The sequence below is a fragment of the Idiotropiscis lumnitzeri genome, chromosome 5, assembly GCF_059441095.1.
Source record: "Idiotropiscis lumnitzeri isolate Australia: NSW breed Sydney's pygmy pipehorse chromosome 5, RoL_Ilum_1.0, whole genome shotgun sequence".
NCBI classification, from domain to species: domain Eukaryota; kingdom Metazoa; phylum Chordata; class Actinopteri; order Syngnathiformes; family Syngnathidae; genus Idiotropiscis; species Idiotropiscis lumnitzeri.
In genome coordinates, this window is record NC_142395.1 from 13,752,756 (window position 1) to 13,780,024 (window position 27,269).

Here is a 27,269-nt window from a genome sequence, read left to right on the forward strand (position 1 = left end):
CTTAGTATTCCCAAAAGTCAATTTTGGTTCATCCGTTTTACATGTTGTGTATTACATTTAATATAAAATCCCCCCAAATACTGCATTTTTTTTTGTGGGGGGGGGGGGGGGGTTTGTTGTACTCACTGTAGGCAGGGGTGTCAAGATCTAGTTCTGGAGGGCCGCTTTCAATCCCTCCGGCTGCAATCCACCTGACTCAAATGATCAGCTCATCAGAAAGCTCTGAAAAACCCTGATAAGAATCCTGATTTGAATCAGGTGTGTTGCAGGCGAGAGAGATGCAAAACATGCAGGACACTGGGCCTCGAGGACTGGACTTTGACACCCCTGCTAGGAGGGTTAGTTTACACCAGAGAAAATGCATTCCGGTGCTGCTCTATCAGAATGAGTTCTCATTCCCTAGAAATTACAAAGTAGCAAAGTTACAATATGTTTGTTTCAATTCCTCTTTTGCTGTGGTTCTACATTCATCATTACCATTATCTTTGGCCTTTTCAGATTTGATGGTTTAGTCAGACTTTCCCCAAAAGGTTTCTGCTTCCGTTTCAAAAACAAGGGAATGAAATTACATTAAAATCCTCAAAATTGTAAAATTTAACAAGTCAGGCTGGGTGCTCAGAAATCCTAAACCTCTGAATCCCAGACGCACCCCTGAGAAAAGCCAAAGCAGAACACTGTGTGACATCACAAATAATACAGAATGACTCAGTGAAAATAATGTAAATCGTTAAAATGAGCCTTTGCGTCCCCTGTCCCACTTACTGTACCTGCGGCAGCTCACTGAGCTGAAGTCTTACCACGTGAGGTTACGCAATTTTTGAGGCCCGTTTTTTTTCTCAACATTTTGGTAGAGTCCTAACCGTACCACATTTGAGATTCCACTAGCTATTCAATAAGGATGAATATTCCCTGAGGCAGTATGGTCGCCTAGTGGTTAGCATGTCGACCTCACAATCCGCTTAATAACAATCCCTATCCCTTCTGACCTTTCCTCCCTGGGCCGGCCGGTAGTCTTGGCCGTACGTTCGATGGCCATGCGCAGCTTGGGCTCCTAACCGAGGCTGCATGCTCTCTCAGCCAGGTCCTGCCACCAAATCACATTAGCGGGTGCGTATCTCCCACAATCTGCTGCGACAGGATCAGCCCCCAGGCGCTGCTGAAATGGATACAGCAATATTCAATGTAAGAGGGAGGATGGTTGCAGGTGTGCGTATGTGCCCGTGCATGCGAGTTAGTGAGGGGTTGGGGGTTTTTCGGTGGGGAGCACGTACCAAGAAGTCCCGGTGTCTTTAAAAAGGGACAAGAGGCACGTGTTGCCATTGATCCAAATGAAATGAGACGCTTCGAAAAGGTTAAATCCAATTGAAAGGTGGAATTTGCAAGTTTGTTTTAGGGGTGAGGCTTTTAATAAAGACACCAGCCCCAAAATCATTTATCTCAACCTCATCATGATGCTTGGCTGTATTATAGGTACACTATATCCAGTGAAACTGAAGTTTAAAATGAAATAAAAATATACATTTTTACTATTAGCAGTGCTGGACGGTCAAGACCTTTTTTGCTGGCCGAACAAAAGCAAAAATCATGACCATATTTATTTAATATCATTTTATATCCTAATTGCTATTTGGAAGAACGACAAAATCAAAGCATGATGAGTTTTGCTTTGCTTCTTCATAGATCGTACTCAAAACTATTTTGATAATCTGGCACCAAATAAGGTAAATCTTAAAACGTTTACTGGTAGTTTTTAATAAAATCCCATACATCTTAACTATGAATGTTATTACAGACAAATTTGTTGTATTTTACACGCCAACATATTTGAACATTTACACAAAGAAGAAAACTTTGGACCCTACTCATTAACAACTAATTCAGTTAACAAATTGAGGAAATTAAATAATACAAAGATAGCATGACATTTTTAGTAAAACAAAAAAAAAAACAGCAATTGAATGAAATGTAAATATTTCACAGGCTATTTTTGGGTTAACAGCATGCAAGTATTTCCTTTTTTACATTTTGATTACCTGCAATTACGTTAGATGGACAGCAGAGGTCACTGTTGAATGACCAACACAGTATCAATACAGTGTCAACACAGTTTGTAAAATGTGTCAATACACTCCTTGAGGCCTCATCTCCCCATCAATCTGACTTAATAAGTCTTTCTACCCTTCCCTAGTGGTTGCAGAAACATGTGAAAAAAATGAGAGATGGTTGTCAGATCTATTAAACAGCCAGTACTTGCCTAAGTTTTCTGCAGTGCCTTCTATGTGTGTTGTTACTGTGGAAGTTCTCTGCAGACCTCGGCATGTGCTGTCAAATGCGACTACAAAAATATTAGAAAACACAATGCAGACCTGCTAAACTTCAGGGTTAATCAAAGGCACCTAAAATGGTGGCAGGTATGTGCAGCTGACTTTCATCTAACATAAGGTTGAATGTGATTGGTTCATTCATGCGCAGCCACATTCCCAACAAGATAGTGTGTACTGTTATGCAACCACATGATCTCAGCTGTTTTGAATTAGTACCCCTCTAAAAAAAACAAAACAAAACAAAAAAAAACCCACGATGTACAGGTTATGGGTCACTTCGCTATGGGAAAATGTTTTGATCTTCTCAGGTCTAATTTTTTTACATAAAAACTTGGCTTTGAACAGGAGGTGTGGGGCCTTTTTATGTCCACCGTTTAGTCTTTTTGAAATCATATTGTCATTAATTATTTCAACAAATGATGACGTGTAAAACGGAAACATGTGTTTGAGGGAGGCATTTCATTTTCAATTGACTCAACTGCAAATCAGGGAAGGTGCTAATGACGTTTGATCGAGTTGACAAAACACAGCAAATGCAGTTGAAACCAAATGGAAATGATTACTGTGTGGAAATTGCGACTCACACTGGGGAAGTATTCAGTCCAAAAATGGCTGCATACAACATTGTGGAGAAAGAGTCAAAAGTCAACTGCGATGTGACTCGTCGAAAAATTCGACAACCTTGGCTGCATAACGTGAGATGGTCTTAATATGGCATGCGGGAAACGCTGCAGTTCATCTGCAACGAGTTGCTGTCTTGCTTAAAAATTTTTCGAAACTGTCGTTTATTTGATGGGAAAGCAATGAGTTTATAGAGTTACACATTGATGGGAAAAGAGAGAATCTGTTTGAGGGAAAGGTTTTTGTATACATAAATTGATGGGAAAAGGGAGAGAAAGGGGAAGCGTATCTAAGCGTTGTGTTTATATTTATCATCTTAAGTTGATGGGGGGGGGGAGCCCTCAAGAAGGTGTTTATTTAATATTACTATTCTCATTCTGAAGTCATATAAGTGTAAAAATAAGTTAAGCTTCGTACTAACAAAACAATCAAAAAAAGTAAAACTAGTCAGTTTTTAAAAATGCCCGTGACAGAGAATAACATTGAAAAGCAAAGTTCATTAGGTTTGATGCTAAAGGTAGGAAAAACAACAATGCTGTGATGTTGACAGGTGATGACAATTACACAACACAACCTGATCACACAGTTGTAGAAATTGTTTAGCTAACTAAATGCACACAAGGAGTGAAAAAGAAATTACTTGTGACACATGGTTGGCGTTCTTTATTTTTAGTTAGATCACAATGACATGTCACAATTGCACATTTTCTTGTGTTCACTGTATAAACATTTGGAGTAATATTAATGGAATGAAGTTCATGGAAGTATTGTCTTTCAGAGTAGAGTAATAGCATGCTTGAGGAGGGGGGACATTACCAATTTGGAGGGTAAAAACATTTCCGGATGACTGCTGCCACCTTGTGGTGGCTCAGTGAATGAAACACAGTAGTGGCCCAATAAGTCATTTGTGACTCATCATAAAATAAACGTTTTTTTTTTTTTTTTTGTTCAATGCAAAGAAATATTAATTAAACACATATTCTTGTTTTACTTTCAAAATGTGCCGAGTCGACAAAACAACAAACAAAACTGCTTGTTTGTGTGAACGCGCTGTGGAATATACGGTTTGGCTTTTTGCTCACAAATTGCCCTATTTCATTTGCGCTGGAGACGACTTTGTGCTGTCTCAGCATGTCGAGCAGGGGATGCAAATAGATAGAACATGCAAAGCAAAAGCTCCGGCTAATTATACAGCTGTCTTACAAAGGTCCATATCCCTGAGTACACACATACGCCTACAACATCTGCTTGCTTGGAATCCTAATAAAGCTTACTGTACACTAATTACACGAGCACACTGAAACCTTTTGCATCTATGCAAAACAAAGGAAAGTGTTGGCGTGGTGATCTCAAAAGAAAGTCACATGAGGTGGAAAGCACACAAGGAATAATGCACACTGCAAGTCAAAGCACAATAATTAATAGTTAAAAACACCAAACACTTAATTTTCATCCGTCTTTTGGGGGTGAACACGGCAAACGTGCACAAGAAATCCTTGTATTTATTATTTTATATTTTTTTAAATATTTGGGTTTATTGTGATACAGCCAATTCAATTATTTGCAAAAAGTCACTTAATTGCAACATTTTGCTAATATTATTAAAAATGACATTCCTTTCTATATTTACATCGCTTCCTCGATGATTCTAGTTGGATTAAAACAATTTGGGGGAAACGATAAACCTCAAAAGCTGCACAAAATCTCCATTGTCATGCAAGTGATGCCGACCAAATTTCATGTTGCTAAGTAAAGCTGGCTCAGATGCTGAATGAAGAAGAAGAAAACAAATTCAGCTTTGGTTGCAAACTGGAATTAAAAACAGTGGGAAGGGTTCGTCTTTGAAAAATGGCCACGACAACACTTAAATGGCCGCTTCAAACCCGAATGGCTGACGTCCTGTGTCTTTTCGGGTGCATGTTCTTGAGACTTTTTTTTTTCCGGTCTACTCATGATCGAGATGTCTACTAATTGCAAAGTGGCTGTTGCCAAGCTTCAGTGACTAAACTTCTGAAATTATAATACCATTGTATCCCTCCAAACGGCCATTTATGTGCGAAAGAAATTCAACAAGGACAAAGAAAAATGTACAACAAAAAAAAGGGGAGTTTTGTGATTGTAACTTTGTCAGGTGATCCAAAACCCATGAAATTAGTGCCTGCCCCATAAGGCACTACTAAGCCTGAAAAGAAAATCCTTTTAAAAATGTCCATTAAAAAAAGGCAAGCAACATGACCTACAACATGGTTCCTAGGGAGTGAGAGTGGACTGTGGATTGAGTTAGTCATCCTTCTTGTCTGAAGTGCTGTCTTCCTGATTCTGCAACGAACCGCTCAGTTCCAGATCCCCGGGCGTCGCCTCCTGGATGGCCTGATACCTCTGCAGTTCCAGATAGGTGGTGAAGAGCTTGGCGTACTCCGGGTGGGTTGTCGCAAAGGCTTGAAACTCACCTGAGGGATCCCCAAACACAGAATATTTTCAAAAGTGTACTAGTCAGGAAGACTCCGCGCCCAATTTATGGTCAGTTGTCAAAAACTCAAAGTAGATTGGAAAATTTGATTCTAGTGGACATTGCTGCCATCTGCTGGACACGGGTGGTCTCGGTATTGGTAAAAATAAAAAAAAATAAAAAAATGTCAATATGCATTCTTTAACGCAATGGTGCCCTGAGATAAAGGTGACCCGATTTGTTTGTTTTTTGGGTGCATTATAGTGCCCCCACCGTACAATTCGCACACATCAAACGTTTTTTTCCCATTACACTCTAATCATGTAATTACGATATGTTTGTATAAATATTATACACTGCTATTTTCCTTCTTACAAAGGTTCTGGCCTTTTTTTTTTTTTAGAGGGATGCTTGAACGTATTAATGTCATTTCCGTTATTACATTGGTGAACCATAAACTTGAGATAGAAATTAAACTCCTATCCTAATGGACCCCTGAACATTTGAGAGTCAAGAAAAAGCTGTGTATGTGTTGGTCAAAGCTGCATACTCACTGAAGGTGATAAAACCCGAGCCGTCTGCGTCAATTTCCTTGAAAAGTTTGACCATGTTGAGATCGGAGACGCCCAAAGCAGAGCGTAGCAGTGCGGTAAACTCCTCCCGGGTGATTCTTTCATCCTCATCGGTGTCAAACAGCTAAAACGAGACAGAACATTTGGATGACATGCCGGTATTTGCCAAACGTAAACATGCCACAAAAGTACTGGGAGAGTTCATGATGAAAGTGAAACTTTGTAATTGGATTTTCGTTTCCTTTGTTTCTTTCAGGCCTCGTCCAAAAGCACATTTGTTGTCCTGGTCGGGGGAAATTGACTCCGAGACTGACTCCAGCACTCCCACAGCGCTCGGCAGCAGACACAAATTATTACTGTGACATGATCCAAATGTCTCTGAATGCAGCTGTCTGCTTCCATTTCACAGCAGAGCCGCCACACTCAGCTTTCAGCCTTGTTCAGTATTATTCAAACCAAAGAAACCAAGTATCAAATAACATTCATCTGCCATTCAAATCCTGTGTTTATGCTCCTCAAAAATCAGCATAATGACAAATAATGCAAAATTAACATACCCGGAAAGCCATACGCAGCACATCTTCAGTGTTAGCAGGTCGACACAAGATGGTCACCCCGATGACGTACTCTCTGAAATCTATGGTGCCATCGCCATTCTGGGGAAAGGACCATAAACATTCACGTCGTCGAGACGAGACAATGACTTATTTTAACAGTTAGCCAAACGGTAAGCAGAGCTGCAGTATTCCCATTAGATATTAAAAAGTGGCACATACTCCTGTTTGCCGAACTTGTCAACGTCAAGGATAGGGATATTTGTGTTTTGCCATGCATCCGCACACAAATTTACAAGTGTAATTCGGCAGCGAGGTGAAGTGCGACCACCACAGATGAAATTAGTCTTGACGCTTTAGGTTAGTAGCTGCCACATGCCATCAACTTATTGCAACTGCTAAAATGTCACTCAAAGGTAAGGTAAGCAGAGCTGCAGTGATAGCAAAGCTTAGCATTAGCTAACAATGTTAGCTTCTGATAAACATCCCATACGGCAATGTTAGGCCAAGTTGCCACCGTGGGTGAGGCGCATTTGCGTTCGGCAATGTGTCTGCTGCAATATTTAAGAATGGATGATGACAAACATTCACCGCAAGTGTTGCAACTAAAGACGTGAAGTGTTGTACCCGGTCAAAGAGCGCAAAGAGTTCCTCCAGGGCAGGGTTGACAGGGAGCTTAAGGAAGCTGGCAAACTCCTTAATGGTGATACGTCCACCTTTGCAGGAAGTGGCCATGGAGGCGAAGCCGTCCAACTCTTTCCTCACGTTGTCCCATTTGATACTAGAAAAGAGACAAAGGGGTTCATATCACATCGGCTCAAAAGCACGTTACTGATCATTCGTCCTACTTGAGTTTGCGACTGATTTTGGTGAATTCAACCAGGCCGGCCTCCATCGGCAGCGTCAACTCGCCAGCAGAGATCATCAGACGGCAGTCTTCGTATGTGTGGTCCGTCACGGGAACACCCAAGGCCCTGCGGGCGCCGTTTTAGCGCATTATACACAGTTTGACTCTTTGCGTGTGTTTCTTGACTCACTTGGCCATGATGTCTCTCACTTTGCTGGCAAGCAAAGCAGGGCTTTTTTTCTCCTCCTCTGTGGGGATGTGAGGTGGCAGAAACTGACGAACACAATAAAACAACGGTCACGTCAAGGGTAATGAGCAACCATTTTGACAGTGGTCGATTGAATAATTATATAAACATATTGTATCGTACCATATTTTTCGGACTATAAGATGCACATAAAATCCTTTAATTTTCTCAACAATTGACTGTGAGCTTTATAATTGGGTGCGTCTTATGTTTGGATGTCGAATGGAAGTGGAATGAAGTGTGACTTTTTTGCTATTTCCCTTAAGGTGCAGTAATGAGCCGTACAACCTAGTGCGCCTTATATGATTTTCAAAAATAGTCCTGCTCATAGAGACTGCGCGGATAATCATTTATCATTTATTCTTATCGAGTTGTCACGCCACTAATGACTAGTGTCAGTGTTTAATCTGGATAATTTCTTGCATATGTGTCCGGTTTTGCAAGACAATGCTGCCATCAATTCTTGCTGCCGTTTGTCATTGTATTCCTATATTCATGAACAGTTGCGAATTTCATTTCCATATATTTTATAAATTTAGTATGCATTGTTCTGCACACCCTACAAGTGTGGCTTGCCTTTGGGGTTTTGAATATTGTGTTATGTTACTAAACCAAAATGGGTAAATGACGGTCCGCGACACATAGACACAATTGTGTTCTTTAATCTGGTGTACCGAACATCTACATCAAGAGTCCTGCAATATTTGAGCGTTTATTTATTTTTTTACAGAATTTCTCTGATTAAAATGCACTGTTAATATTATATTTGTTAATTTACTTGATCGGTTCATTTATTTGAACAAAACATTACTAAAACATTAAATAAATAATTGCTTAACTACTATGATTAAGTGAATGATAAATAAGAATGAGCTATCATTCCATTATGAAACGTCATAACTGTACATACTTCTAATACGTTACGTTGTTTGTTTTTTTTTTTACCTGGTCCACACATGCTTGGCTCATGTGCTAATTTTTATTAAAAAAAACATTTGCCTACACATGCCACAAAAGAATTTCATAACGAATACCGTCAGACGTTTGCAAATGTTTCTGGATTCTATCGCAACCCTAGAATGACTTATTAACTTTTAAGCATTATAAAACACTTAAGCAACTTTTCCTCAAAGGCGACTAAAAAAACCCACAAGGCCAAGGCTACCTCAATCTCCACAGTGGTATACAGCTGACACAGCGTCAGAAGTAGCAGCGTCCTCCTACACGATTGAATCAGAGCAGTTAGTTACATCAAATGTATTAAAAAAGCAAATTTTTTCAGCAAAACGGGGGAGTCGTTTACAGTATGTGTGGGTTTTTTTTTAACGGTCAGCGAAAGACGAATTCTTCTCATGAGTGCACTTACGAACTAAAACCCTGCCAAGTCCATGTTACTGTATCCTGGATGGAAGGACATAGACAAAAACAAATAGAAAGGGCGTATAAAGTATGCTCGGTGGCCACATCATTAGGTACACATGCAGAATCCAATGGGATCAAGTACAAGAACTGTATTACAGGAAAATTCCTTCATGGATGTTTATTGTAAATACAAAAACTTACCATTTTATTGGGATATCTCAGAATCACAGGCTGCACGGGTACACCTGGAATAAAGGCACCTGTAGGACAGAATGTAAGTAAACAACAAACAAAAAGGTCATAATTCCTGGAGATATTTCCCCCCCAGCTATTACTTTGAACAAGTAGAACAGTGTTCCGTGCATATTCACAATTCACTACTTCACTATTTTTTGGCATCTTGGAACTACGTCGAAGTGAGATGAGTAACTTTATGTAATGTAGTGCCTTGCAGCCATCTTGGGCTACTCTATCTAAAGTCAATGAAAACCTTTTCGGGGAAGGGGGGGGGGGCATCAATTACTCACGGATTTTCACAAATTAGTCTAATCTTGGATCAAGCCTCCCTGCGTGGAGTTTGCATATTCTCTCCCTGTGTGCCTGGTTTTTGTCAGGTACTCCAGCTTCCTCCCAAATCCCAAAAACATGCATGTTAGCTTCATTGATGACTCTAAATTGTCAATAGGTGTGGATATTACAGTGAAGACTTGTTTGTGTACGTGTCCTGCTATTGGCTTGCAGTCCAGTTTAGGGTAGAGCCCAGCTCACCTAAATGAAGTCAAGTAAAAGGATGGATGGGTTTCAAATATTTACCTTGTTTGAATGTGATGAGACACGAGCGATTGGTACACGTCCCCTCAGGAAATATCAAAACCTGAAGATCAAGTCAGGAAAACAAACAAACAAACAAACAAACAACAAAATGTGCAACTAAGCAGGAGAATCCAATGCAAGTGCTGTAATGAGTAACAAAGTCAACTATGAAACGCGTTTTTAGTAACAAGCTGTGGTTTATTAATCTATTTTCCTTTTATTTATACCTGTGGCCAGCGGCCTCCTGACTTGGCTCTGCCAACAATCTCTTGGATGGTGTTCTTCCTTGAGTCGGGGTCTTTTCTCGAAACCAGCACAGGCTGGAGGCAGCGTACGAACCCTACGAGAAAAGATTAAAAATAAAGAAAGAAAGAAAAATACAAATTAAAAAGGTGGAGCCCGGTCAAACACATGACAAGAAGCCTCACAATGGCAAAATGTGTGACTTATAGGATATGCACTGAACCTAAACAGCCAAGAATTACATCTTAATGGCTAGATCAGTGGAAAAGTTTTTTTTGTTGTTGTTGTTTTGTTTGTTTAGACCAGGGGTCTTCATTCTGTTCCTCGAGGGCCGGTGTCCTGGCCGTTTTCCACCTCTCCCCGGTGCAACACACCTGAGCGATCGTTATCTAGCTTCTGCAGACCGTGCTGATTATCTGATCATTTGAATCAGCTGTGTTGCAGCAGGGAGAGATGGAAAACCTGCAGGACACCGGCCCTCGAGGAACAGGATTGGGGACCCCTGCGAGACGCTCTCGGACGTGCCTGGCAGTTGAAAAGTCAGTTCTCAGTCTTAAATGATTACTGCTTGAAAAACATAACACGACAAAGGACTAGAGGTGTCCTAGCTGGTCTACCAAAATCATATATACCATGACGGTGAGTATTCTGTGGTTGTCACGACAACAGCAGACATCTTTCCCTTCAACCAACAATATTATTTTCAAACGGCTATCCAATGTGGAATCCACAACTTATTTCTGGGTTAGTGTAGCAAAGAACAAGCACATACATTCACGATATTTAAAAATAAATAAAAGATGAGCAGAAAGACACAGCAAGGACATGTAACACTCATTTCCATGACAACTAAGCCTACTAAATATTGGCGGGCAATTCTATTGTCATCAAATATTGTCATACGGGCCTGCATATCATATCTGATAAGGGCGACTTCACTCCATATGGTGGGTGTGAAATTGTGCAGCTAAATGACGGTAAGAAGATTAAGATGATGTGTGTGACGCACATGTTCACAGACACACGCGTACAAACCTCTCCGTCTTTACCCTAACAGATTATGATTTACTCAGTTAAAAAATGCAGTACAATGCAAGACTTTTAAACACACAATTATGATATATTGCATATAATTATTTTGATTATATTTAAGTAGAAAAGAAGTCAATTGACAAAAGTGTAATTGACAAAATAACACTGGGGTATCATTCTAGATTTAATGATACTGTTTATGTCAAATATAAACAGGCACATGTATATTTCTTCATCTCTGTATACTGAACGGGATGTTTATTTACTTAATTGCAGACATGTGAGGCATATATTGGAGTAAGAGGTGACGTCTATTTAGGGGAAGGTTTTTATTTGTTTAGACACATTTTTAGAATAAATTGGAAAAAAAATTAAATATTGAGACACTTTGTAGCAGTTTCCAGCTCTCTGGAATATTAACACAGACACAACCAACATTGCGGAGTGTCCACATGACACAGGCTACTGGAATGCTAATCATTCTTTAAGACGTCTTACAAACACAGAGGGCACTGCCGGAGCTAGAAGGGTGGCCGTGGGCCACAGATCCCCCCGCCCCCCCTCAAAAAAATAAAAATATGATTAGACGCCCAAAGTAATAGGCGTGATAATTGATTTTTATTCTTTCCTGGAGAGGGAGGAGGATTTAAAGGCAGATTTTTAATTTCTTTTTTTCTTTTTTTTAAGGTCGTTGATGATCCCCAGAGTGTGTTACATTGGCAGAGACAAATTTCTTAACAATGTAAAAAATATGTTAAAAACAGGTTAAAAAAAAATAAAACAACCTTGAATATGATTTCTAGGCGGATTTCAAGGAAACATATATTTACTTGATTATCTTAAACATGCAGAGATTTCTACAAATGTTTCCTTTCCCCACAAAGTGCTCCAATGGCCAAGTGAACAGAGAAAAAAAAAAAAAGTCTTACTGCCAAATATGGGCGTGGCCAGGTTCTCCACACGGGACACGGTGGAGGGCAGGCCGGCCACGATGCACACGATGCCGTCGAAGAAGGTGGAGTGGGGGGCCACAGCCAGGATCGGGGCTTCGCCGCTGCCCACCTGTTTGCCCTTGATCACCACCCGGAAGCCCATACAGAAGTAGTAGGCTCTCCCCAGGGCGGCCATCACACTCTGACACATGAGCCTGCGGATAGAACGCCTTTTAGTTTCAGATGTCAACTTACTCAGCATCCATTTATTTCCGTTTCTATGAAAATAAATTATTGCAAATAGAACGAAATGGAAGTCATTAAGCATCATTTAACATATTTTAAGTTCCACTATTGTGTAATATGTTGATAAGATGATTTGTCTTTTATTGTCAATAAAAATGGGAATTTCTTTTAGTTTCCTCATAACATTGTGCAGATGTACCTAAAGTAGCCGTTCATTTTGAGTTCATCTAAATGCCTTCATGTGTCACTTGTTCAACCTCTTTGGCTTCAAGTCTTTGCAATGAGGATTGCAAAACATTTTAGGCTGCCACTGCTTTCGTTCACTTCCTCATTGCTGAAGTTGTTCGCTTCCGCAACTATTCAGACGGTATAAATTCAGTGTTCACGGCAATCATATCATCAGATAAAGGAGCATCAAAAAAAAAAAAAAAAACAGGGGGAGGGAGAACCCCAAACAGTTTAATATAGTTTAGCGAGCCGAAAAAACGCTAGTGCAGATACAATCTTAAAAAAAAAGCACTTAATACAACAATGTCAATATCTATTTGTTTTGACAATACGCTGCATTGGCTGACGGGCATTTTTGGTTTGGATCGCAAATCCGAAAACATGTTGCAACAGAGCCACGCTTGCAGAACACTAAATTAAGTACACCATGAAATGATTACGGTGCTGTAATTTTTTATGACCTTAGGACTACTATTGCTTTTTGTATATTCCGAGGATTAACTCTTCCGCTTTTTCTTTAGCTTTGGTAATGTAATTTTAAGAAAAAAAAAAACATTATAATAATCAAACCAAAGACGGAATTTATTGTGATGCGTGGCCGGAAGAGCTCGTCAAGCTCTTAATCATTTGAGCGGTCACCGATGGCGTAACGGTTCACTCCCCTGACTTGCGTGTAGAAAGCATGCATTCAGTTTCCTCTCAGGGACGGTGTGATTGTGAGGGCGAAAGGTTGTCTGTCTCCTCAGTACCGGTAAATGTGACTGGCCATCGGCCCAGGGGGTTAGTCTGCCTTTTCTCAAAGTCAGCTGAAAGGCTCCAGTTTCCCACAACCCTGAACAGGATGAGCTGTATAGAAAATAGATTTGTGATTGTATTGTTTTTATCCAGTACAGTGTTGTCTCTTTAAAGGGATTTCCATTATACTGAATGTTATCTGTCCACTACGGTAATCTTAATTTTACTCTGTCAAGTAATTGCCTTTATACAAGGATAAATGTACTGTACAGTAAGCATCAGTTTATCATGGGAGATATGTTCCAGACCCACGCGGAGTAATGTGAAAATCAATCATATCTATAGAGACCATACTTAAAAAAAATAAAAAAAACATGCAGATGCTTTAACCACATTTAAACTTAATCAAACACACACTTTAAACACAAAGTCGGATTCCAATGAAGAAGACACCATGTAAAGGGTAAATAAAAACAGAATACAATGATTTGCATTTCCTTTTCAAATTGTACTCAATTGAATGCAGCGCAAAGATGTTTACCGTTCAAACTGGGTTTTTGCAAATATTCTCACATTTTGAATTTGGCGACTAAAACACATTCCAACAAAGCTGCGACATGGGCATCACCTTTCCACAACACTCAATAAGCATTTGGGAACAGAGGACACCAATTGTTGCAGCATTGTAGGAAGAAATCTTTCCCATTCTTGCTTGATGTACAACTTCAGCTACGCAACACTCTGGGGTCTCCATTGTTGTATTTCGCGCTTCATATTGCAAGAAAAAAAATTTCAATGGGAAACAGGTCTGGACTGAGGGCAGGTCAATCATGTATTTGCACTCTCTTACAACGAAGCCACGCAGTTGGAACCGTTTCTGTGAAAAAGACGTCGCTTGTATAGCAGCATATGTTGTTCCAAAGTCTTCTTCCGTCATTTGTGGTGAAAACTTGATTTATGCTTTATTACATGAATTACAAACTTGATCAAGAAATTACGCTTGTAATTTAAAATTACACCGTATCAGTTTTTTCCCCGCAGTGCTCGGGTCCTCAATCTTGTTTGTCGTGGGCCGGTGTCCTGCCTGTTTTCCATCAGTCCCTGCTGCAACACACCTGATTCAAATTTTCAGATAATAAGTAAAGTTTGCAGAAGCAAGATAATGATCCGGATCATTTGAATCAGGTGTGTTGCAGCTGGGAAAAATGGAAAACAGGTAGGACAGCGGCCCTTAGGAACAGGATTGAAGATCTCTGCCTTAGTGTATCAGACATTATGTAGGTTACCTTCTCCATCCTGTCATTGGTGCCACAGCTCCCTTGAGTGGATGCTTGAAGGTGATGATGACAGCCACTGGCCAGGTCACCATGAGGACCAATGAGATGAGAATGGCTCGAAGAGGAACCAGGACGATTCCCTGGAGGACACACTGCACACGCACATAATTATAGTTATGTCAGGAAACACACATTCCATGTTTAGATCCCGTGCGTCAAATCCAGATCAGTAAGCAGCAGCACATAAGGGCTCTTATTGTTCTTGCCGTACACAACAAGATTGCAAAGCAGATTACATATACAGAGGTGGGGGTGCACCTAATCGCACGCATGTCGACTCGCGTTTATTCCTAATATGCATTGATATCAACGCGCCATTGTCACTCACTTTGAGGATGGTGGCCTTGGACAGTTCGGTGTCCTGCACAAATGGGTTGATGACGGCAGGCAGGAGCAGCGATTGCTGTCTCGGCAGGGCGAAGACGCGTTGAGACGGCATCGTGAGGCAGGAAAACGACGCAGGATGCAGTTACAGAAGCTGCTCCATGTTATCATTTCACTTCCTCTACCCCTTTTTCTCTTGTTCCTTTTCTTATTTCATACAGCAAACCACGGCGTTCATGCTAGCAAAACAGAGAGCGCAAGCCATCCCGGAAGTGGTCCAATTGAAGCCCCGCCCCCCCTGCTTCACCGCTTGTGTGATTTTGGAAAGCCTTTACAGGTACTTTCGTTAATATAATTGTGAGATTTGACAGATTGAGCAAAAAAGAATAATAAATAGATAAAATAAAGCCTTTAATAACCCCCCAAAAGTGTGTTGGGAACACAATTTCCAAAGTTTATAGGAGATAAGGTGAAGGAAGCTTCATTCACAAATGTTCATCGACGTCACCCTGTTGGATCCCACTTTGTTAAATTCAATCTCAATCTGAAATTGAGCAATCCCTCCTGAGATTTCCATACTGTAACTGTCTGTTTTGGAAATGCACATAGTATGTAAAACTGCATTTTTGTTTTGGATAATGGATTGAGCAACTTTGAGTTTACCTTGCATAATGTACTTTTTGCCTTTTTAAAGTGTGACATCTCATTTAAATTTAACCTAATTAAACTTACATTCCTTACAAAGTGTCATAGTACATCCATCTATACATCAATTTCCACAAATGTGAGTATTTTGTGTCATTATGAACTGGAACTTAAAAAAAGAAGAAAGCCATGCAAACTTTTAAAATGTGCTTCTATTTTCCATTTCTACGTTCATTGTAATCAATGTTGCTTTATTTTTTTACTCAAGACCCAGCTGCCACGGCATGTTTTTATTTAGTTATTTTTTCTGTATTTTTAGTATTTGTCTTATTAATGTAGTTTTAAAATAATTGTCAGTTTAAAAAATGCTAATTAAAAACTGGGACTGAAAAGAAAAACGTTTCTTCGTTGCATTGGCCTGAACCTTGGCAATTATTTTGTAGTTCTGGAATTAAAAGTGATGTCTGCAGTAAAAAAAAAAATCCCCCGCAAAAAACTGACTCGGCTAGTGATTTTAGGCTTATTGACTGGTGTTTATTTATATTAAATTTGAATAATTAACATCCACGCGGCTCCGAGGCTCGGCTTTTGGACATCCCCATCTGCGTGGACATAATTATCTCGCTATGAGGATTTCATCCCTGCTCCTCTGCAGCAATTGGTGTTCCCGCAAATATTTGAATTTTTAGAGATATTAAGCCTTTTGTGCGCATTGGTCACAGCGGATATTTTTTAACGTCACACACGCACGCGCGCGCACAACTAATAAATGATTTAGTTTTGTTTTTTTTAAAACCATGTTTAATGTAATGCACTAGATATTCCACAAGGTGGCACAGTTTTACGTGTATGAAATTGCAAGGGGGGGAAGTCCAGAAGAGTTTGATCTAGTCAAAAGTATTGGAACAGGTTTTCAATTTCTGGACCTTGCTTTGTGCACTTGTGTAAAGTCCTGCTAGGCCAGTAGCCAATACTTCGTAAGACTGTTATTTACTATTCGGTATAATTGTTAGGTAAATCACACTCGTCTCACATTGTGATCTTATAATGACCTTCTTTATTGCCGACAGTAACAAAGTTCACAAGCATGACAACCACGAAAAACAACTACAACTGTATCGACAAGTTGAGGGTAAAACAGACAAAAGGATTTGTTAGCAATACTACTGCGGTACTCTTGTCATGAATTCATCATACAGCAAACCTACACAACCCAAAGAGGCAACCTGTGCCTTCAAACTCTTCGTACCAAACTAATACAACAAAGCTCTTACAAAGTGCTAACCAAGAGGAAAATAATGTGTGCCTAAAAAAATGACTCCTGGAAATTCCCTCATGTCAGACTAAAAATGCATTTATATACAAATGAGTGTCAAATTAAAAGATCACACCTACATTTGTGTAAGCCCTTCCTTTAGTTTGACACTCCATTGTGTCTAGTTTCTTAAGAAAGTTTCTATAGCACCAAATTCGGTCACAGAGATTGTGCAAAAGTGATTTTTTTTCAAATGTATTGCACAACCATGAACAAATTAACTATAGTCAAAACAGATATATTTCTTATAAATCTATTTTACACACTTCGACTTCATCTGAGCCAAACGCAAAATCCTAATGCTGTTCAAAATAAGCTCACCTCACAGCACGCTGAAAGCACTGTGTTCAAAGGAGTATGGACATACCTGATGTCTCTGTTTTAAAAGATGGAGTAAAACCAAAGAACAATACAAAAGAAAGAGTACATGATATAGTAAATGTGCATGGGTGTGACATGGAACGTCACACATCAACAAGGGTGTGTTTCGCTGTGTCGAAAGTCCAATGGAGGCTTCCAATGCAGGATTAAAACATGGCGTGCACCGCAGCGGCCTCAGGTCCAGTACGATGGTGTGTGACATTGTCCTCGTCACAGGATGTGTTCAACAGCCGAGCCAGTCCTTTGTCATTTCACCCAACTTGACAATCTTCAAGCTGCTGTCCTCCAGTTTGAAATAGTGGTTGCCTTTAATGAAGTAGCTGTAATCTGGTCAAGATAAACACAGCGCAAAAAATAGGATTTATTATAGAAGAGGACAAGCAAGTGGGGGAAATATGGTGAAATTGGCAGGTTCCAATACTCCTTATACTCGAGGGCTGGGTATCAATTCAAATTTGAAAAATTGATTTGACTCGATACCCAAGGTTCAGATTCGATTTTCAATTCACTTTAATTGATTTTTGATTCAATCACGGCTTTCAAGCAGTACCAATTTTACTTTGGTATGGAAGACATTCGCAGAAGAACCAATGCAGCAATTAGTAGAAACTGCTTGCTGTAACTAGGTGCATTGGTAAACATATTCATATTTAGATTAAGGATTTAAGCTAATGGAGTTACATTAATCATGTACGTTTTATTTAACATGACCTGATCAAAACAATAAATCCATCTGGCCTTCATGTTCGTTGGCGCTGACTCCACTGCCATTTTGTTTTTATACGCTACTTTTGCATAGTGACAAGATTTCGTGTGACTTGTAGTAATGTAAAGTAATGTAAATTTAGGGGCAAAAAGATGTTATTAAAAGTATGGATAAATGTTTTTATGAATCAATATCGGGCTATGAAAGGGAAAATTGATTCAAATCGATATATCATTTTGTTTTTAAACCCATCCCTATTATACTCGCCCATTTGAACATAGCTTTGGTGGCAACTTGTTTGCTCTAAGATGCTCAAGCTGCCCAGCAGTTTAGCAGAGCCGCATTGGAGAAAAAAAAAACCTTGGTCACAAGCCACTGGCAAAATATTCCCATTCAGAAGGAGGTGTTTGGTGGTTTTCACGGACGTGCATTCCTGAAATTCACCCTGCCTGTACTGTACTGTGTACCCTGCCTATCCAAAGCAAAGTTAGCATTAAATGTGTTCAATTATGAAGTAGTCAACATTACACATACCCACTATGGGTCAATGTCATCATTTAGTCATGAGAATTTACTAAATCAACACAGCTTCTATCATAGAATGTTTTGCAAATGCAGACATTAGGTCGTTTTGTCACTTTAAGTCCACCATACTTTCCAGAAGCAAGTAGATAGACAAGCAATGCTGTATTGCCTTTTTTTGTTCATGTACTATTATTCATTTTGGAAAATCAGTGTGTTTGATGTAGCTCCATACGCCCATTTTCTATAGCACGTATCTTCATTATCTGCTGTTTTGATAGAGCTCTTGTACTGGATCACATCAGAGTGTTAACAGGTGCCCAATGTTCAACAAAAATTGGAAATTACCAATTCCGCTGAGACTGAAGGCAGCATCAACACCATCTGGGATGCCATTCCAAGCTTCAGCAATAAGTTTGGGGAAACCGCTGTCCATTGTCTTTGTATTTTCATCGTATCTGAAATTCACATAAGCACAAGTTCATTTAGCAAAAACAATTACATAATCGAGGTGCTTTTACAGGTTAAAAAGATAATACTAATAATAATTCTTCACCTCCAGAATTGCTCTCCAGCAAAAAGGTAAGTCTTCTTGTTCTTCCTGAAGCTGAAAGCGGCGTCAATCTGTTCCAGGTCACTCGGCAGGCCGAGGCTGTCGAGGCTCTTGGGGTAGCCCGTCTCCAATTCGTCGGCCTTGTACACCCACATCTCATTGCCTGTATGACATAAGACCAATGATAGCTCAAAGTGAGCACCATGTACCCTCTGAGTTGTCTGATTTTCTCATGCATTCATCAAGAATGTTACTGTTCTTCCCCTGTCCACACTCCATTTCCCATGGAGCAATTTTCTTAAAGTGTCCTCTTTTGTTTAGCACTCACTTCAGATATCTCTTGCTTATTTGGACACAAAAACGGATATTCATGTCTTGTATTTTAAGCTAATTTCAGTAATTCAATTAAACTCCCCTGGAAGACGACCCGGAAGGAAATAAACACATAAGTCATATAACCCCAAATGAGAAATTCAACCATCAAAAAAAATAACAATATATATTGTTGACCAAGAACATTAATCCCTGGTTGAGATCTAATGCACAACAGAAGCACAACATTTCTTTATGTATTAGCTGATTGCTACCAGTAGCCAAACTAGGCATGCTTTACAGCTGGCACGTATTATGTAAAGCTCACAGTCCATGAACATCATAATTTCATTTAGTTTAGTCAGGCTCAAAGAATGTTTGAAGAACCACTAATAAGTGCACATTGGGATACGGGATATCCCCACCGACAGTTCCAGAAAATGGTAAATGGCTGACCGTTAAAAGTAAAGTCATCCAAGTGGTTAAGGAAAAAAAGACAACTATTTGTTTCTGATGCAATAAATAAATAAATAAAAAATCCCACCAATCAGCAATTTTATTCATCCAACCTGAGAAGAAGACTGTTTTCTCCTCCACTGGGTTTTCATAGACGGCGTCTATCTTGCTGGGCAGGTCAGGCCAGTAGGTGGCCACCAGCATGGGTCCATTGGGCTTGCTTCTGAAGTTTACTGACCTGAACAGGAACCTGGCACAAAAGATAGAGGAGAGGTAAAAAGGGGGCGGGAGGTGGTAGGTGGGCTAAGAGTATGAAGTTGAAGGAGTGGGGGGTGGGGAGTTTGGCTCGACTTCTCCACTGGCCGAGTCAGCCCACAAAGGCGTGATTCATGAGCATCTGGTTCTCGTTAAGACCTGCTGCGCCAGTGGAACAAGACCCTTCTTGCCCGGATTCGCAATACAGCTACGCAATAACAACGACAAGGACGGCTGCTTTCCAAACCCTTTTCCACTGACCCAGTTTTCAAAAGGCAAATGATATGCCAGCCGTAAAGTGGAGCAAGGATCGTGTCAAATCAAATCGAGAAACACAACCATCAGCGTTGAACAAATTTTGGTGTTAATGAATCCGACTGCAAGTTCCCAAAGATCTCCATGGCGCCTGCAGCAATTAGTCATTTACAAGCGTTGGATTATTTTACACTGAGCTCCGGTAAAATAGCCACCTGTGCCATTCAAACAAGACTCAGCAAAAGTCAAACATTGACAGTCGCAATTGTGTTCACTTTCGCATAGAAACCAAGCATACCACAAGATGACAATTAGATGCAACACGACATTAAACCAAATTAATTTGACAAGTGCCATCATTCAATAACGACTGACTGACTTTATTGCATAATATTTAAACTTCATTCTAATGCAGCGCTTGTTTTTTCTATTGTTTTCAGTGAGACGGTAATACTTGGTCATTTCCAGGCCTTTAAATCCCCAAAATAAATCCCAGCAATTATTTCAAATACCCTTGAAGACCTCCGCACGAAACAAGCACAAATTACCCCAATAACAGCAAGGACTGACAATAAAATGAGTTACACCAGAGAATATGTAAACACACCAGTTGAGTGGCCGGCTAAATATCATTTCAATGCATTTTCAAGCGTAAACATGTTGAAACTGCAATAGCTAATCTCTTTATATGTCTAATGACTGCCTTTGTCACTTGGTATGAGAAAAAATGCATGAAGAGGATCTTTACACTTCAGACCAGAAATATGGTTAGGCGATCAGACCGTTCATCCTTAAATATCGGCTTGGACTCCTCAAGCATTATGAGTCACAGGGAATCATGTTGCAGCATAGCTTGCTTTCCAAACAGCGAGCCAAAGTTTTTCAGGGCTCCAAAGAATTGGATCCCGGCAAATGTAGGGAAATAAAAGCATATTTTGCGAGTTGGGTTCTGGTTTGATTCAAACTCAAGCTTGTCCAGGAGAAACACTTAATTCCTTGGTCAGGCTGCCCTATTTATTTTGGATACACTACACCAGAGATCTAAGTATCAAAGTTTCTATTTACTTTTACATTCTGAAAAAAAAAAAAATCATAGTCAGCAAAATGCTCAACCGCTTGCACAATTTTCAAGAAGACGGATGCACAAACGCATCATTTCATTGCGGCATGAGTAATTGCTTACACACCGGTGCGTGTGAAGCAAAGTACACAGCATTTACGGCTAATAGCTATTTGTAGGCGTAGGCCGTTTTTAGTTCGAAAACAACACCAGTTACAAGTGGTTGGACATTCCATTCGTGGTAAACAAGGAATAGAAGCAAACAAAGTGTTAGCGCCAGTATTAGATCGTTGGGTTTTAAAGTAGCAAAAGATCCTCATATGGTTTTAAAGTAGCAAAGAAGACAGTAGCAAAAGACACAATTCACAACAATCAAAATTCCCCCAAATATCTGTGAATGTATTCTCAATAATCTGGTTATTAGATTGAACAGAATTAAGGGGAGCAGCGTAGAAATAGATCTGGTCGTTATACCCTCAGCAGCATTTAAAAGAGCAAATCATATGAGTGGTTACTGAGATCTAATTGCTCTAAAACAGGGGTGGGCAAACCTTTTGATTGGCAGGACACAATGGGTTCTAAAATTCGACAGAGGGGCCGGACAAGGAACAGATGGATGGAGTGTTTTGGTAACCTCACCTCACCAGGAGAAAAAAAATACATTTAATTTTAAATGAAAGTGAACAAAATTATTATATTTATTAATATATATGTATTTGAAAAACCACAGTATTGAGAAAATAAAACATTAACAAGGTTTATTCATTTAATTTTTTTCATGTTCGGCGGGCCGGATTAAAACGTTTAACGGGCCGCATGTGGCCCCCGGGCCACAGTTTTCCCACCCTTGCTCTAAAATAATGTTACACCTTTCATTTCCTTTACCTGTCCTTAAAGAAGAAGGTCTCTCCTCTAATTTGGGCAATGGCATCAAAAGTAACCGGCTCCTTACAGATGTCCATGGGGGTAACGGGTCCCTGAGTTGGAGGTAGAGGCTTGTCTGTGGGGACGCCTGTCAATATAAATGTCCATTGTCATTCCTCTGGCAGTAATTTATCCTATCTGTGAAGGTATGGTAATTCCTTCCTACCGTAGAGCTCCTGGATGCCCTTGATATCATCGCTAGAGAGTCTGAAGTCCTTGGTGAAGGTGTAGATGGGGGCCATCAGTGCGCCAGGGTCTTCAGAGTGCTCCAATCCAAGTGCATGGCCAAACTCATGAGCAGCCACCAGGAATAAACTGTAGCCTGAAAAAAAGATGTGTGAGAAAATATGCAATATTTCCTTTGTAGATAGGATTCTGTGATAGGGTACAAATCCTTTGGTCACTACCTTGATCTGGGCAGAAACCCCACTTGCGGTCGTCATCGTAACTTTTGGTCGTTCCGCACCACTTCTTGCCATCACTGCGTCCGGCCGTGGTGCAGGAGTCGTAGGTGTCTCCCAGGAAGGTGAAGGGGAAGACACAGGGGCCACCTTCACTGTTACCTCCCACGGTTGACATGGCTGAAAAAGAATGACCATTTTACTGACACTCAGGAGAACCATAATTTAGACTCCAGATGAGTGTGTGCCGACACTTCTGGAAGTTCTGGCACATTTATTTTTATACAACTTGTCCTCACTAGCCTATCCCAGATGACTTTGGGTGTGCCCTGGACTGGTCTCTTATCAATTGCACATCGATAAAACAAACATTAACACTTACATTCACACCAATGTACAATTTAGAGTTCTTGATTAACTTAACATGCGTGTTTTTGTAAACCCACACAAGCAGGAGAACATGCAAAGTTAACAGAAGGGTCCAAAGCCAGGATTCACATCCAGAACCACAGAACCATGAGGCAGACAAACTAACCACAGCTGACATATTTGTCTTCACCTATTGACAATTTAGAGTTTTAAATGAAGCTAACGTAAATGATTTTGTGGATAATGTTCACATTGTCCAAAAAAGATTGTAACCCAGGAGCTTCTTGCTACAAGGCAAAAGCACTAACTTCTCTCTCTCAGACCTTGATTCTTTCACAACCTTAAAACTAGGCCGACTTAACCGAGAGGAAAAGAAGGACGTTACTTTCACATGCCTTTGGCAGACCGAGACCGGAAAACCCCAAATGAAACTTCCCTGGAGAGGATAACACCCACCAGGGCGGTCAAGGCTTTGCAGTCCTGTAAACAAAGTCGAAAAAAATCCAAAAGAAGAAGGCACCACCAACCTGTTTCGGGGCAGAATCCGTAACTTTTATCCTGGTCATAGTTCTCAGTCGTGGCACACCAGCGATAGCCGTCATCTCTGCCCGTGGTGGTGCAGCTGTCATACTTCTCGCCCTGGAAGGTGAAGGGGAATTTACATGCGGCGCCGTCGCCGTTTCCACCCAAGGTGAAGAGCACTACAATGCAAAGTTCAAGACAAACAAAGTATGAAGCAAGGTACATACATATGAAAATCAGTCCATATTTGAGCATATTGTGTCGAGTAGGCTTTATTGTACGTGGCATGGTTTTTAATCATTTTGTTAGCTTTTAGGTTTATCATTACCGTAATGCGACAGAGACAATTAGCATCATGACATGCGTCAACTGCAAGTTATTTCTTCTCTCAACAGTGCGACCCACCGCAGCCCGGTACAAAATGGCCCGCGGACTGGTACCGAGCCACTGCCTGGTTGTTGGGGACCATTGATTTCAAACTCATTTGGCACATACTGCAGCTGTGACAGGAATATTCAAACGAGCAACACAGATCAATAAGATTTTTAACAAAGACTGATTTCCTGAAGTAGGGCAAAAACTTTGGAAATAAATCAACAATAATTCCCCTATAAAACCAATAGGAAAAAATGCTTTCCTGGCAAAGCCTCAGAGCCTACTTTCTATCAGTGCAACACAACTAAAAAAATTCAATACGGGCCAAACAAGCTGACTTACATTCGTGAGGACAGAAGCCATATTTGCCATCGTCGTCAAAGTTGTAACTGGTTGAGCACCACAAGAAGCCGTCGTCGCGGCCCTGAGACGTGCAGCTGTTGTACTCGGTACCCTGGAACAGGAAGGGGAATTTGCAGAACTCCCCGTCCGCGTTGCCGAATTTCACCTTCACAACTGTTTGAAAGAGAACCAATCACATTTAGCTGTTTGAAACTCATCTGGGTCAACTGTTGCAAAAGGGAATTGTTGTCTTCTGTTCACCCTCCAGATTGGCCAAGGATTCATCCATGCGGCAGTGCCAGAAAATTCATACAATTACATTTGTTGGCGTTGTAATGAAATGAAAATGAGATGCAGCACTTTGGCAAAGTTTTACCTTGGCCTTCTCCCAGCGTCCACTGTTCATCGTCATCAAAGTGGGAGTCGCCGCCTATTCCTGGACCGGGGGCAAAGGCGTGAGCCAAGAGGCCGTCTTTGCCATCAAAAGGGTAACCATCGCCATGCTCTGTTGATGACACAGATTATAATACAACAGTGCAGGCACCTATTCGAGGTAACGTATTTATTTATTTCAGTGGACGATTAAATAAGTAGGGCACGACATCTATTAAAACGAGGGTCACTTTTGTATTGCTAAGCAACTACCATATATTTATTCAAGTGGACGACACACATGGCAATTGTTTGGGAGCCAGTGGCTAGTAAAAGAGGTAGTGATAAATATAAGTGGGCAAAGCACTAACCCTTGTTCAAATACTTTTTTTATGGTAACAATTGTGAAGGTGATGTAGCCCGGGAAAATACTGGACTGTGTGTTTATATATTATTGGCATACCATTGCGGCCAAAATTGATCATAATGTCCGCTTCTCCGTCCATGAGGCGATTGAATGAGAGCGGCGTGACATCACTCCACACTTTGAAGGCTCTGAAGAAGGCATCATTGATGACTTCCTCATCCAGATCCGGAGAGTAGCCGAGGATTCTGTGGCGTGACAATGAAGTTGTTTCAAGAAGAAGCAACAACCTCGAAGGAACAGAGATTGTAGAAGAATTTGGCTGCAGGGGGGAGTGTGGTGGTGGTGGGGGTGCTGACGAACAACATGGTCATGAATCATGTGGCGTAAAAGAAGGCAGCAGACGATCTAGGACATAAAGCACTCATCTGGATAAACCAACTGAGCATTTTTTGTAAACCCCCAAACATAACATCTGACAGTGCTGCATGAGAATGCTGTTTTTGGTCAGATAAACAGTGTCATGGCCCAGTGGATGGTGGGGTTGTTTGGGAATGTTGAGGGAGGGGCTATTAAAGGAGGGTTGGTTTCAAACAGGGCCAAGTTGAGGTCCGTTTGAACATGTGAACAAATTACAGACTAGACATCCGCGCTCACACTCATACATAGGGGCAATCCAGAGTGTCCAATCAACATGCCATGCATGTTTTTGGCATGTGGGAGGAAATCGGAGTACCCGGAGGAAACCCACGCAGGCACGGGGAGAACATGCAAACCGCACACATTAAGGCGCGAGCTGGAAACAAACCCACAACCTCTGCACAGTGAGGCCATCGTGTAAACCAATCGTCCACCGTCCCTCACTCACAATATCTAAGATTGGAAAATATATAACATAGTTGATGTTAAATGATCAACGCAGAAAATAGAATGAAAGAACAAAGACAACACCAGTTGGTCTACTAGTTCCGTTTCAAGATCTTGTATCCTACCCGCCTGGACCTCCAACATGGTGGACAAACAAATACCAATCACATGGTAAAATCTACATTATTTACATGTTAGTATAGAAAACATTACAGTATTTTAAAATTTGAGCAATTCATATCATGTTATTATTATAACTCATTTAAAACTTTTTCAAGATTCACATTGTATATTTAAGAGGTTATTAAATGAACAAAAGTCTATGATCTGACCTATAGGTGATCTCTTTCTTCTGCCACAATGGTTTCCTGTGGAAGAAGTTGTAGTTAGCCACATCTGGCACGCCGCAGCGGGGCTTCTTCATGATCTCCACAGTCTTGGCATCAATCTCGCCAGTCTCTTGCAAGGAGAAGAACTTTTGCATTTTCTTCAAGGTGTCCTTGAGCACCATCAGGTTGCATCTATCTTGCGGGCACCCATAGAACTTGTTTAGGTAACGCTACAAAAAATGTGGAAAATGGATTTAAATTTGTGTGTGTGTGTTGGGGGGGTATATTTTCACATTGCATAAGAAGAGTAAAAGAAGCTTACCAGTGCAACTTCTTTGTCTGTTCTGGGAGTGTCATCTCCAGGAAATTTGATGATAGGAGAAGGGGCAGCAAATGTTGATTTCAAGTGGATGAAATGGAGCAAAAACACACTCACAAAAATGGACACAAAACCCATTTTGAAAGCCTTTGGGTGTCCTTAAAAGTTGCTGAAAGATTCTCAAAGGTCCTCCTGTGTGTGTCGCTTCTGCTCGTCTGCAGTTTCTTCCTTCTTTATTTTTCCTTTCACCTCAGGCTCTCACAACTTTCTCAGTTTTTTTGCTTACACACGCACTTTTTTTCCCCTTCCTTCTTTGTGCACAGCCTTGGAGCCGTGAAGAAAGCAGAGCTGAAAGTAGGAGGCAGGATGATCTCAGGGGTGGATTAAGTATGCCCCGTGGGCCACATATGGCTTTTGCGTTCTTTCATTTATCCAAAGTCTTAGAACACTTCTAATTTGATTTGCTTAGTTGTATTTGTTTTGTTTGTACAATTGATTGACTTATTAATTATGCTTGTAATGAATTTTAAACGATTATTGAACCATACGGCATTTATTTATTTATTTGTGTATTTATTTATTTATTTTTTTGCATTCAATGCTTTGACTCATCTGCAGTTGCCAAACAAGGAAAACATACACCCGAAATTGTGAGCACTTCTCAGAGGGAACGTATGACTTACCGTAGTGATAGCATTCAGAAAAAAATATGAACATAATCACAGATAATATACTGTAGGTCATTATGACTATCTTATG

General features: G+C 40.5%; 3 protein-coding genes across 4 annotated transcripts in view; all 3 read right to left on the bottom strand.

Moving 5' to 3' along the window:
• slc6a2 (solute carrier family 6 member 2) overlaps nt 1–213 on the bottom strand; it is a 45,547-nt gene extending 45,334 nt beyond the window's left edge. The window contains exon 1 of one of the 2 annotated variants that reach the window (XM_088296030.1): nt 127–213. The gene's annotated coding sequence lies outside the window, so the exon portion shown is untranslated. The remainder of the gene's footprint in view (nt 1–126) is intronic. The other variant, XM_088296032.1, reaches the window with a different exon arrangement.
• Nucleotides 214–3,593: 3,380 nt separating this feature from the next.
• On the bottom strand, nt 3,594–15,155 carry lpcat2 (lysophosphatidylcholine acyltransferase 2). Its single transcript, XM_088296748.1, has 14 exons — nt 14,871–15,155; nt 14,492–14,634; nt 11,994–12,211; nt 10,017–10,129; nt 9,790–9,850; nt 9,178–9,236; nt 8,981–9,015; nt 8,780–8,834; nt 7,558–7,640; nt 7,369–7,494; nt 7,148–7,301; nt 6,524–6,622; nt 5,949–6,090; nt 3,594–5,395 (listed from the first exon to the last, which is right to left on the bottom strand). The coding sequence occupies exons 1-14, from the start codon at nt 14,979–14,981 to the stop codon at nt 5,226–5,228; spliced, it is 1,569 nt and encodes a 522-aa protein (XP_088152874.1). The 5' UTR covers nt 14,982–15,155; the 3' UTR covers nt 3,594–5,225.
• Nucleotides 15,156–16,545: 1,390 nt separating this feature from the next.
• On the bottom strand, nt 16,546–26,855 carry mmp2 (matrix metallopeptidase 2). Its single transcript, XM_088296199.1, has 13 exons — nt 26,514–26,855; nt 26,195–26,421; nt 25,095–25,243; nt 24,636–24,764; nt 24,260–24,433; nt 23,548–23,721; nt 22,658–22,831; nt 22,417–22,572; nt 22,212–22,338; nt 19,870–20,006; nt 18,992–19,151; nt 18,784–18,893; nt 16,546–17,534 (listed from the first exon to the last, which is right to left on the bottom strand). The coding sequence occupies exons 1-13, from the start codon at nt 26,646–26,648 to the stop codon at nt 17,431–17,433; spliced, it is 1,956 nt and encodes a 651-aa protein (XP_088152325.1). The 5' UTR covers nt 26,649–26,855; the 3' UTR covers nt 16,546–17,430.
• Between the last annotated feature and the right edge of the window lie 414 nt (nt 26,856–27,269).

Coding starts and splice junctions, on each gene's coding strand:
- lpcat2 (XM_088296748.1), bottom strand. CDS start 14,981: ATGCCGTCTCAACGCGTCTTCGCCCTGCCGAGACAGCAATCGCTGCTC. Junction 10,130..11,993: donor GGCCACGCCCATATTTGGCA/GTAAGACTTTTT, acceptor CTTTTCTCGTAG/GGTTCGTACGCTGCCTCCAG. Junction 8,835..8,980: donor ACTTGGCAGGGTTTTAGTTC/GTAAGTGCACTC, acceptor TCAATCGTGTAG/GAGGACGCTGCTACTTCTGA.
- mmp2 (XM_088296199.1), bottom strand. CDS start 26,648: ATGGGTTTTGTGTCCATTTTTGTGAGTGTGTTTTTGCTCCATTTCATC. Junction 22,573..22,657: donor GGGTTTCTGCCCAGATCAAG/GTAGTGACCAAA, acceptor TCTTTTTTTCAG/GCTACAGTTTATTCCTGGTG. Junction 17,535..18,783: donor CTTCAGTCTCAGCGGAATTG/GTAATTTCCAAT, acceptor TATCTTGACCAG/ATTACAGCTACTTCATTAAA.